The sequence below is a fragment of the Perca flavescens genome, chromosome 12 (assembly GCF_004354835.1).
Source record: "Perca flavescens isolate YP-PL-M2 chromosome 12, PFLA_1.0, whole genome shotgun sequence".
Lineage (NCBI taxonomy): Eukaryota > Metazoa > Chordata > Actinopteri > Perciformes > Percidae > Perca > Perca flavescens.
The window spans coordinates 13,612,495-13,625,419 of NC_041342.1; the positions used below are offsets into that span (position 1 = coordinate 13,612,495).

The window sequence follows — 12,925 nt, forward strand, 5'->3', positions numbered from 1 at the left end:
GTCCGAGGTTTGCTATAAAAAGCCTGAGCTGCCTGCCGGACACTCTGTTCTGCTGACCTGGAGACCCCGCCGTCCAACATGCAGACTCTCCTCCTTGTTGCGCTGCTCGGATGCCTCGGTAAAGACATTTTTATATTATTGCACAGGCACCTTTTACACATATTTACTAAACGCTCAATTTATCTGTATTGTTATTTAACCATCTGCATTTGCAGCCGCCGTGTTCGCGGCCCCAGCTGACAGGGTGAAATGGTGCGTCAAGTCGGACAAAGAACATGACAAATGTGTGGCCCTTGCAGCCAAAGTTCCTGCCTTCTCCTGCGTGAAGAAATCCAACACCATAGACTGCATCGTTGCAATCAAGGTAAGGAGAGTAACATTATACAGAGCACACACTCAATGAGATGTGCTGCATAAATAATCCCATTAGAAAATGATTCTCCATAGCTCTGTCTTCAGTTTTATTTAATCTTTTGCCTATAATAATAGCTAATAATTTAAAAGGCTATTGCAATGGTCAAAATATATATGTTTTAGTGATGATTTTCCCAGTGGAGGAAGGATTCAATCATTTACTTAAGTAAAAGTATCAACAACACAATGTAAAAATACTTTATGACGAGCTTGTCCTGCAATTAAAATGTTAATGAGTCAAAGTACAGAGGTATTACCAGCAAACTTGAAGTATCAAAGAAAAAAGTTCACACTATGCAGGATGTCCCCTTTTTAAAGTGTTACATTAATATGTATTATTAGAAAAAAGTCTAAGTAAAGGAAGCTATTAACAGTAAAAGTACTCAGTATGCATACAATATATCATATGTTTTGTATATGTTGTAGAGATGTAAAATAACTGTTAACTACAGCCATCACATAAATGTAGAAGAGCAACACATACAATTTCCTCCTGAAATTAAGTGTAGTAGAAGTATAAAGTAGTATTAAATTGAAGCTTTCAATAAAAGGTACACATATCTCAGCATTGTAAAAAGGTACAGTGCTTGAATAAATGTTTTACTTTCCACCACTGCATTTAGTTAGTACCAAATTATGCAAGAAACCATTCATCACATGTCTTTCAGCTAGAGATCCAACATCAGTTTGCTGGTTGATAACAATTTGTGTTTTGTTCATCAGGCTGGTGAGGCAGATGCCATCACTTTGGATGGAGGGGACATCTACGCAGCTGGACTTAAGAACTATGAACTGCAGCCCATTATTGCAGAAGACTACGGCACCTCCTGTATGTTTACTAATTGGTCAAATTTACTGATGAAATCAGCACAAGAAAGAGGCTGTCTTATAGCATTTTGTATGAGCTACATGTTTTAACTCTTTGCTCACAATTGTTCTGCACATATCCAGCTTCGGACACATGTTACTACGCCGTTGCTGTGGTGAAGAAGGGCACTGACTTTACCTTTGACCAGCTCAGGGGGAAGAAATCCTGCCACACTGGGTTGGGGAAATCTGCAGGCTGGAACATCCCCATAGGAACTCTGGTGTCTATGAATTTGATTCAGTGGGCGGGCATTGAAGAAAAACCTGTGGAGGAGGGTGAGTTACACTAAATGTCTAGCACAATCCTCAAATGAAAGTCACCACTGATCAAAGTCACCAAAGACAAAGACAAGCAAACATAATATGTATACTTTTAGTCAGAGCTACAGCTAGCCTACCATTGAGGACAATCAGTATTTTCCCAGTACACTTTCTGGGAAGTTTTATTTCCTTTATTTAGTTTCAGACACCTGTAATTTAATGTAATGTAATATCTGTCAGTTAAATATGAAGCTACAGCCATAACCAAGTTAGCTTAGCTTAGCATAAAGGCTGGAAACAGGGGAAAATAGCTACCCTGGGTCTGTCCAAAGGTAACAACATTTGCACATTAACATGTACTTTATACTTGTTTAATCCGTACAAAAACTGAAGTGTAAATCGACAAGTTACCATGCCCAGCCAAGAAACATTCTGGCACATAACCATATGCGATGTTTTTACACTTCAGTTCTTAATCAAACAAAATACAAGCCATTCCAGACTTTATGCTAAGGTAAGATAACTGGCTGTTGGCTGTAACTTCATATTTACCACACAGATATGAGAGTGATATCAATCTTCTCATCACACTCTCGGTAAGATAGTGAATAATAATCCCATTTCCAAAAATGTCAAACTATTCCTTTAACAAAGTGGATGTTCTATAGGCTGATTTGATATCCAATATAAATAATTTGTACTATTTTAAGGACCAACACAAATATTATGTTATTGAATAGCTTCATGTTGGAAAAGAAGAGTTCACTAAATAGAAATCCAAAGGATACCAAAAACAATGTTGAAACAGTCTGGTCAAACTTTCCTAAGGGTGTGCACAGGGAAGCATAACCTCAGTATTTCTAATACCTAAAGCCACGGCCTTGCTTTTTGTTTTGCAGCGGTGAGCGAGTTCTTTTCGGCCAGCTGTGTCCCGGGGGCAACAAGAGGCAGCAAACTGTGTTCGCTGTGCAGAGGAGACTGCTCCAGGTCTCACAGTGAGCCTTACTACGACTACGCCGGAGCCTTCCAGTCAGTATCAGTCTTTCTTTGATCCTTCTCAGTTCTACTATGACTTTTACTGTCCTCTACCAACCTCTACACATGTATCTTCCAAATATGATAACCTGTCACAGCTCAGTCTGTAATCCTGTGACATTTTTATTATTTGATTAATTTGATGCTTTCTTAAACCCAGTGGATATACACCATACCTCTGGTAACAAACAAACCTGTAATCTTGATTGGTCTACTTAACAGGTGTCTAAAGGATGGCGCTGGAGATGTGGCTTTTGTGAAACATCTTACTGTACCTGGTTAGTATCACACAATCATCCTTTGTTTCAAATCTGTATTATGACAGTATGAAATACAAGCAGTGTTATTTATTTCAGTTAAATGCCAAAATCTTCTTATCTTTTTATATTTTATTGTTATTAGATTATATATATATATATATATATATATATATATATATATATATATATTTATAGCATTTTGTTTTATAAAATTAGATATTCCTATATTCCTCAATACCAAAGAATAAAGCAACAGCACTGTTGCCCGGCATCATCACATCTATATCACAATCACTGAATATTATGGACAGCAACTTTTTATGTAGATTACATGATTGGGAAAGCATACAACATAGAAAGAAGATGGTTACAAAATCTATTTATTTAGAAAAGGAAGATTCTAAGAGGAAAAAAAAACTTAAAACAATGTTGTGGAACACTTTCAGAGTCTGAAAAGAACCAATACGAGCTGCTGTGCAAGGATAACACCAGAGCGCCTATCGACAACTATCAAAACTGCCACCTGGCCAGAGCACCAGCTCATGCTGTTGTCACCCGCAAGGACCCACAGCTGGCTCAATTAATCTGGAATAACCTCAATTCAGCAAAGGTACGATACAAAATATTTGTACTGCACAAAGAGCGAGTAGTAGAGTTGCCTGATAAGGTAGATGAGGGAGAAATGCAGTGAATCACAATATAAAATGATTCATTTAATTATGTTTTAGTTCCCTTACGATGTATTTCAGTGCTTACATAATGAGCTTTTTCTCTTCAGTCTCTTCCAGACTTTAACCTCTTCTCCTCTGAAGCCTATGCACCTGCCAAAAATCTGATGTTCAAGGACTCAACACAGAAGCTGGTGCAGGTGCCCGCAAACACAGATTCCTTCCTGTATTTGGGTGCTGAATACATGAGCATTGTCCGTTCCCTTAAGAAAGGTACTGTAAACATAAGCAGATGAAAAACACATTAACATACAAACCATCATGCAAACACATTATTAGACAGCAGACATTGGCTTATGGTTGTAATTCACTTTCCAGAGCCGACAGGCACTACATCCAAAGCCATTAGATGGTGTGCTGTGGGCCACGCTGAGACGACCAAGTGTGACAGTTGGAGCATCAACAGTGTGGGGTTGGACACCACCGCCATTGAATGCGCAAGGGGTGCCACAGTTGAGGAGTGCCTGAAAATGATTATGGTAAAACAGTCTTGGATAAAATGTGAGAATTTGTTTTGTTCCATTTTGTGGTGTTTGTCTCTGATTATTTTTGATCTCAATTACCCTGTAGAGTAAAGAGGCTGACGCAATGGCAGTGGATGGAGGACAGGTGTACACAGCAGGAAAGTGTGGTCTGGTTCCTGCTATGGTGGAGAATTATGATAACGGTACGAGGCTTAGATAGCACAGAAACCATCCCATACAATTCTGTGTTTTATTTCACCTTTTCTACATGATTCTAATATTTGAATCTGTGTCTCTCTCCACAGATCTGTGCAGCACCACTGGAGGTATAGACAAAATTAGATTTAAAAACATGTAATTACTTGGTAATTTTCCATCATGTATAATCATGGAATTAGGTTAGAAAAGTGTGGGATTCATCTATGTCACCACAGTACGTATATTACAAAAGCAAAACATCTAGTCAATAAGACTTTGTCCATGTGTGAAAAAAACTATGTAATTTGTTGAAAATTACGAGGAAAGCCTATTCATTTATTATTTAAACTTTATTCTCCATCTATCTGGAGTTGTGTGCTTCATTATAGACAAATGTCACATTGTGGCATTTTCCGCTGACCTGTGCAATGGCTAAAAGACTTTCTAGATTCTAGAGCAGTTAACTGGAATTGATTATTGGAAGTGTACCAAGTGAACACTGTATTTTCTGCAAAAAAGTAACAAATGGCGTAGTTCTTTCCAGGACACTTCATTGACCTTATTAAGAAATTATTTGTAAGTGCAGAGCAGTAAATATGTGTGTATCTCTTAACTTAACTTTAATTAATTATAACTAATAAGGCGGATCGTTTTCTGATTCATCTCCTTCTGTACTTCCACTTTTGTAGACACACCGTCTTACTATGCTGTTGCTGTGGTAAAGAAGGATTCGGGGGTGACCTGGGGAAACCTGGAGGGCAAGAGGTCTTGCCACACGGGCGTCGGCAGAACTGCTGGCTGGAACATCCCTATGGGTCTGATCCACCAAAGCACTCAGGACTGTGACTTCAGTAAGTGTGTTTCTTCTGCAATACATTCTGTCCATATACAACAAATTTGAAATAAATATGTTAAGAAAGAAACATAATGCCCAGATGGTCTTGTCCATCAACATTGTGAGGAAATATTTGAACGCACAGTATCTGTAAGGTTGCAAACTGTTTACATATTTAATTACAAAGTCCACTTGTAGCAACTAAAACATCTTTTCTTTATGGTTGTAATATGTAAGGCAACTTGAAGCACTTGGTTATGGTTAGGTTAAGATTGTGGTCTTAGTTAAAACCCCAATTTTTCCTTAACCTTAACCAAAGTGTCTAAATTCTGTACTTTGCATATATCCAACATCCACCCCGACCACCTTCCTACGACTTCTTTAGTGTGTACAGTAGAATACTGTAACATTTCTTGGACTGGGAACATTGTGAGAGAGCATAATCCAGGCAGAAATTACGTTTCCGGCTTCCGGTATGCAACGGAACGGGATGGACGTGTGAAACGAGAGCTCCGTAAAGTCAGGCGACTAAAACCCCTTGAATTCAGCGAATATTTAAAAAAAAAAAGTATTGGTAAAAGACTCGGAATATGAGCGGGGGGCTAAAACAAGAAGCCAAAAGATGACTGGAAAAGCGGAACAAGAGGGACGCAAAGGAGGTGAAGCGAAAACTCTTGACGCTAACAATGCTAGCATAAACGCACGCTGCAGTAACTCGAATGGTCAACCAAGTTTGAAAGATATAAGTGATCAAATAAGCAGCCTTCGAACTCAGCTAAATGCCGATCTAACATCGTTTAAAGAAGATGTAAAGAGAGAAGTGAAAGAGGAACTGTCAGAATTCAGACAACAGATTAACCAACAGTTAGCTTCTACGACGCTCACCCTACAAGAGCATGCCAATAAACTCGAGGAGGCGGCGGCTCGTATTGAAGAATTGGAAAGCTGGTCTGCGGCGGCAAATGAAGTGCTCCAAGAGACATTTAAAGAGCATGGGGCATTGCTTGGAAAAGTTGACGATTTGGAATCAAGGGGGAGGCGAAACAACCTCAGAATATATGGGGTACGCGAGGAAATTTAAGGTTCCTCTGTGATTCAGTTTGTGGAGAAGCTGTTGGTGAGCGAAAAACGTATTGAAGAAGGGACTGATGCCCAAATACAACGCGCGCACCGCTCACTTGGCCCGAGACCGACCCCCGACTCACCCCCGAGGTCAATAGTTGTTAACTTTCTTCAGTACAGAGTCAAAGATGCGGTTCTCAGAAACGCCTGGAAAAAGAAGATCCGGCTTGGGGATAAAACCCTCTCCTTTGACCACGACTACACAACAGACGTGATTCAGCAACGCAAAGCTTATAAAAAGGTTAAGCTGGTTTTGAAAGAGAACGGCATCCGCTTCCAGACACCATACACCCGAATCCGTATCCACTGGGAGAGCGGCCAACAGACCTACAATAGCGCTGAGGAAGCCGAAAGAGAACTGCGTCGCCGAGGTCTCCTATCTGGGGGTCACCTCGGGGTGGATAATGCCAGTGGCACCGGCACATCAGCGACCCGAAGAATGGACCAAACATCATCATGGCAACGCATCCCCCGGCGCGGAGAGAGGGAGACAGCCAAGAGAGCACGGGAGCGGCTACAAGAATTCCAACGGAAGATCAATACTTGAATTGAGAAGAGAAAGACGCGGAGGCCTTAAGGAAATGGGTATTAACTATGATCCAAAGAGCTGTGTGTTTAGTTGCAATCGGACATTGACGCTTAATGATGTGAACATTAATATCGTCATCTTTTTTTTTATGATGCAAATAACCTGACTTGAAGGAGCTAAAACGCCTAAGATAGAATTAGTGGAAAAACTCTTGTTGATTTATACACTGGTTCTGGGAGGGGGTCCGCTCTTGGAGGGAGGCTTTCCCCCTTACCTTATTTTGGCGAAAATGGGAGATTTACGAATACTCTGCCTTTGAAGCTTTCTTCAATCTTTTTTTTTTTATGAATGTAAGATCGGAGTCTCTGATGTCTCAGACCACAGTGCAATCTATTTAACTCTTAACTCTGAGAATAACCCCAAAAATACTGTATGGCGATTAAATGTGGGCCTTCTTAACAACCAATCAGTAGTGGGATCTGTCAAACAGGACATCAAAACATTTATAGAAGAGAATGACAATGGGGAGGTGGATCCATCAATATCATGGGACTCATTAAAAGCTGTCCTACGAGGGAAACTAATAGCCAAGGCAACAAATATCAAGAAATCAAGGATTGTAGCATATGAAAGATTAATTAAAGAGTTAAAGGATAAAGAGGAAAAATTCATTTTGAAAAAAGATCAGGACACACAAGAAGAAATTCAAAAATTGAAAACGCAACTTGAAAATTATTTAGATTAAGTCGAGAAAAAAGCTAGATATACAAAACAAGCATATTATGAACTAGGCCCAAAATCTACAAAGTTGCTCGCTAGAAAATTACGCAAACAACAAGCGGATTCTACAATTTTGAAAATCAAAGACCCTTCCACACAAAAGCTTCAAACCGAGCCAAAAGAAATAGAAAACTCTTTTTATCAGTACTACAGCAAATTATATTCACTAGAGGGCGCCCCTAACAAAGAGTCGATCAAAGCATTTCTAGACAAATTAGACCTCCCTTGTATAGGAGAAATACAAAATAAAAGAATATTAGCAGAAATTACGTCAAAAGAACTGGATAAAGCAATAAGTAGACTAAAGACAAATAAGGCACCGGGCAGTGACAGCTTTCCCGGTGAGTGGTATAGGATGTTTATGGAAGAATTGAACCCGCTTCTTCTTAGAGCTTTAAACTATATCCATAAAGAAGGCAAGATCCCTCCCTCCTGGAAGGAAGCAATTATTATGCGGATTCCCAAAGAAAATAAAGATAGAGATAATTGTGCCAATTATAGGCCAATATCAGTTTTAAATGTGGACTATAAGCTATATATCCATTATTTCTAAACGATTTGAAACCTTCATTTCTGATATAATTGATGAGGATCAGACTGGCTTTATAATTGGTAGGCAAACGCAAGATAATATCAGAAGAAGTCTTCAAGTGATTCACAATATTTCCAGCAATAAGCTTAAAGTGGCCTTGATCAGCCTTGATGCAGAAAAGGCCTTCGATCGAGTAAACTGGGATTTCTTATATCTCACGTTGGAGAAATTTGGCCTTACTAACGACTCAATTCAGTGTATTAGAGCAATTTGTGATAAGCCAACTGCAAGAATAAAAGCGAATGGATCTCTGACAGACCGGTTTGAACTCAGTAGAGGCTGTAGGCAGGGCTGCAGACTAAGTCCCATCCTTTTTGCTTTATACATCGAACCACTGGCTCAGGCGATTCGGGAGAAAGATGATTTAAAGGGGATTATGATCAACAAAATAGAACAAAAAATTGGATTATTTGCAGATGATATATTGTTATTTCTAGAAGATATTAACATATCACTTCTCATTGATGGATCTTTTGGGAATGTATAATGTATATACGGGATACAAGTTGAATATTTCCAAAACCCAAGTATTACTGTTTAATCATTCACCCTCAAATGAAACTGCATGCACATACGATATAAATTGGTACACTAACCAAATCAAATACCTCGGAGTATTTCTGTCCAAAGATCCTTCACTACTATATAATTTTAACTACAATCCAAAAAACGAAACTATTAGGACACACATCCAGAGATGGTCTACTTCTCCACTTGACTTAAGTGATAGAATAAATGTAGTAAAAATGAACATCCTCCCTAGGCTACTTTATTTATTTCAATCTCTCCCGGTAAATATACCGTCAAGACAATTCACAGAGTGGGATAAGCTGTTTTCGAATTTTGTGTGGGATGGGAGGAGGCCCAGAGTTAGGTATTCAACACTACACCTGCAGAAAGACAAGGGGGGCATGGCCCTGCCTAATTTAAAGTTGTATTTCTATGCAGCTCAATTGCGATACTTGTGTTGCTGGTGTGACCCTAGTTATTTTGCCAGATGGAAAGAGATTGAGACATGCATCCCCGGATATAATGTTCAGACACTTATGGGAGAAGACCATATTCCAACCGATTTAATAGATTTACTGGGCCCAATTCCACAATTCTCAATGGAAACTTGGTATAGTGTTGCAAGACAATTAAAATTCAATAAAGAAAGGAAAATATTAAGATGGGTAGCTCATGACAAAGACTTTATGCCAGGAACGCATGACTCAAATTTCAAATATTGGATCAATAGAGGGATTACAGCCTTTTGTAATTTAATTGATAAAGGGGAAATAAGAAGTTTTCAATATCTGAAAGACAAATTTAGTCTAGATAATAGAGACTTCTTCCGATACTTGCAACTAAGAGAATACTACAATAGAGAAATTAAGGACAGAAATGAACCTAATGCGGTCTTAAAGACTTTGTGTGGGGCATATCAACAGAAAATGCGCAAAATTGTTTCAAAGCTGTACACTAGCTTAATGTCCTGTCAGAAAAACACAACTCTATATGTCAAAGAAAAGTGGGAAAAAGAAGCAGTTGCCACGATCTCAAATGAAGAATGGTATAAAATTTGTGAGATGGCACAAACATCTACAAATTCACAAAAATGGAGAGAATTCAACTGGAAAAATTTCATTTGATTCTTTATCACGCCATCTATTAAAGGTAAACAACTGTCCACCCAACAAATGTGTTGGAGGCAATGTGGCACTGCTGATGCCAACCACACGCATGTTTTCTGGGACTGCATTGAGATAAAACCTTTCTGGACTTCTATCCACCTTACTTGTTGCAAAGTATTGAAGTATTCTGTACCATTAACCTTTACAACAATGTATCTGGGCCTTTTGCCCAATGTAAAAAAAGATCATCAATATTTGGTTAAGATATTATTGGCGGCAGGGAGGAAAGCGATAACTAGAAGATGGCTCAAACCTGAGCCACCCAGCCATACTCAGTGGATAGACATTGTGCAGGAAATATTCACCATGGAAAGAATGACTTTTATTCTAAGATTGAAAGAAGCTGAATTGAAAGAAAAATGGGTCAAATGGACAACATATAAAATAGCATTAGAATCTGTGTAATCTAAATGTTTTCATTTTTATTTTATTTTTTCATCACGACATCTGGTTGCTGTCTTATGTTTGATTGTTCACTTTATCTTATTTTAGCACTTTGTAATCATTTTCAAAACTGAGATTACTATGCTATGTTTTTTTCTTTGTTCTCATTTTTTCCTAAAACAATAAAGATAAGAGTGAGAGAAATTACGTTTCCTCCAAAATGTATGTGGTGAAACCTTTCTGTAGTGTATAAATATAATTGTTAGCAGACACGATAGCCTTTTCAACACCTCTGAGTGCAACACCAACACATTATGTCTCCTCCTCTCTTCAGCCAAGTTCTTCAGTAGCGGCTGTGCCCCCGGAGCAAACATCACGTCTCCATTCTGTACTAATTGTCGTGGCAGTGGCCAAGCTGTGGGAGATGAGTATAAGTGCAAAGCGAGTTCTGAAGAGCAGTACTACGGCTATGCTGGAGCCTTTAGGTAGGACGCAACAATGCAATTACTCTGCATACAATTTTACGTGCATGTACAGTATGTTCAAGAAAGGAAGGACATTTTGGGAAATATGCACATTTGCTTTCTTTCTGAGAATTAGAAAACATTAATACTACTCTCATGTCTGTGAGCTCAGTATGGATCTTGAACCAGGAGGTTGTTAACCTAGACTAGCACAAAGACTGTAAGCAGAAGGAAACCGCTAACATGGTTCTCTCTAAAGTTCTTCCAGCAACTCTAAAGCTGTTAATAGGCATATTTTTTTTAAACTTTTGGAGAGAGCCAGGCCAACTGTTTCCTAATTATTTAAACTAAGCTAAGCTAACTGCCTCCCAACTCCAGCTCTTAATTAACACTCAGGCATGAGAGTGATATCAATGTTCTCATCTAGCAAAGCAACTAAATGTTTTTTTCAAAAATGAAAAACCTTCCTTCCTTTGAATTACACTTCCAGAGTACCATGCTCAGGCTAGTAAACATCATCTTCATATTGCCCAAGTTATGTTTTGCATATCATTATAGATGTCTGGTTGAGGGTGCCGGCGATGTTGCCTTCATCAAACATACAACCGTTTCAGAAAACAGTGATGGTAAGAGACTGACACTGGCCTGTCTTCATCTCAAATATACACAAGTTTTTTGTTTTTTTTATAAAACTACCAAACATTCTTACACCTTTCTTGTCAAAGGCAATAATGTAGCACCATGGGCTAGTGGTGTGAACTCTGCTGACTACCATCTGATCTGCCCTGGGAAGAATCCAGTGCCAGTCACTGATTACGCCTCTTGTCATCTGGCTGGCGTGCCCGCCCACGCTGTGGTGACTCGTCCAGAGACCCGAAACGAGGTTGTTAAAGTTCTCCAAGATCAGCAGGTTGGTGATGATTTTTTTAAAGTCATGAGGCATAAGATACAGGGTAAAATTTAAAAAGGGCATTTTGCACACTTGTTTTTAAGTTTACAGATATTTTCCTCACTTTTACCCTTAATTCCCCGTTGATTTTGGCCTTGATGTTCAAATACCATAATTAGATCAGATCTTAAAAAGGAATATGTTGGTTTTAAATCTTCATTTTTATTTTTATTAATAGGCCAAGTTTGGTAGCAGTGTCAGTGATGCCACATTCAAGATGTTCCAGTCAGAGTCAGGAAAGAACCTCCTCTTCAAGGACTCTACTAAGTGTCTCCAAGAGATTACAGCTGGAACAACATATGCAGGCTTTTTGGGAAATGACTACATGATTGCCATGAATTCACTCAGAAAGTGCAGTGAAACCACTCCAGGTTTGTACTACTGTTGTTGGCCAAATCAAGACTAACTGGACCGCAATTTAACAGATCACATTAAAATTGTATCTTTGTATTCTAGACACATCACAGACACCATAAAGATATGTACCTGTTCTGAAATTCCCAAGTCAGTTTTTGTCTTTTTCTGTTTCCAACAGATCTGGAGAAATCTTGCACTTTCCATTCCTGCCAGCAAAAAAACTAGTGGCAACCATAGACCATGCTGTGCCTCATTCAGCCCTCAGCAATTCGAGCACCATACCCACTCTTCTCACACTCAACCCAAAAATTGCATTGTGTATTTTCTTACTGATTGTGTTGTAGACTGTTTTTAGAAGTACAACCAACAAATGCATACATTGCACTATGGCAACTTATAAAACAACTATCCTGTGATCAATCATGTCCACATGTAGCCATTTTCATGCTGATGAAACATAATGTTTCATTACCTGTTATTGGATCAACTATGTTTCGTCAACACGTGCCTGACTTTTCTCAAATAAAGCCTTTTTAATGCTCTTTTGTGGTGACAGTATGGTTTGTTTTTGTAATAGTGTAATGTTTAAGTATTCATCTTAAAATATCACTAAAAGTACAAAGAAGTGTCATAACTGAAAAAGTAAAAGGAACAATATTATCAAATTTGCTTCCAATAGCAAAAACAGTCTGGAACAATCGCTGTGACGTATTGGTTGTAATGTAACTGTACAACACCCCTAGAGAATAAAAGGACTTGTACTACAAAATATCTTACTACTAAATAATCACCAAAACAATGATCAGTTCATGTCATAATTTTACCTATAAGGGAAGCAATTTTTCCATTCCAGCAGCCATGTCAGTCAGTCTGCACCTTCATCTGCATTTCCACAGACTTCAGAAAGGAATGAATAAATACATATATAAATTGTATTAGAGGGGGGTGGGGGGGTCATTCATGTCAAAACTTGTGGCCAAACAAGTCCGCTTTGAGGCCCCACGGTAGGA

The 12,925-nt window shown here is 38.8% G+C and overlaps 1 protein-coding gene across 2 annotated transcripts; it reads left to right on the forward strand.

The window, feature by feature from the left end:
* On the forward strand, positions 1–12,457 carry tfa (transferrin-a). 2 transcript variants are annotated; one of them, XM_028593120.1, is made up of 17 exons: positions 1–118; positions 216–364; positions 1,138–1,243; positions 1,366–1,557; positions 2,442–2,571; positions 2,800–2,855; positions 3,284–3,447; positions 3,616–3,778; positions 3,884–4,044; positions 4,136–4,232; positions 4,335–4,355; positions 4,917–5,078; positions 10,480–10,630; positions 11,168–11,235; positions 11,335–11,519; positions 11,737–11,929; positions 12,094–12,457. In XM_028593120.1, exons 1-17 carry the CDS (start codon positions 79–81, stop codon positions 12,138–12,140), a joined length of 2,085 nt encoding a protein of 694 aa, XP_028448921.1. In that variant the 5' UTR covers positions 1–78; the 3' UTR covers positions 12,141–12,457. The 2 variants fall into 2 exon arrangements, with proteins under 2 accessions (XP_028448921.1, XP_028448920.1); XM_028593119.1 differs by having other exon boundaries at positions 11,168–11,519.
* Positions 12,458–12,925: the final 468 nt, after the last annotated feature.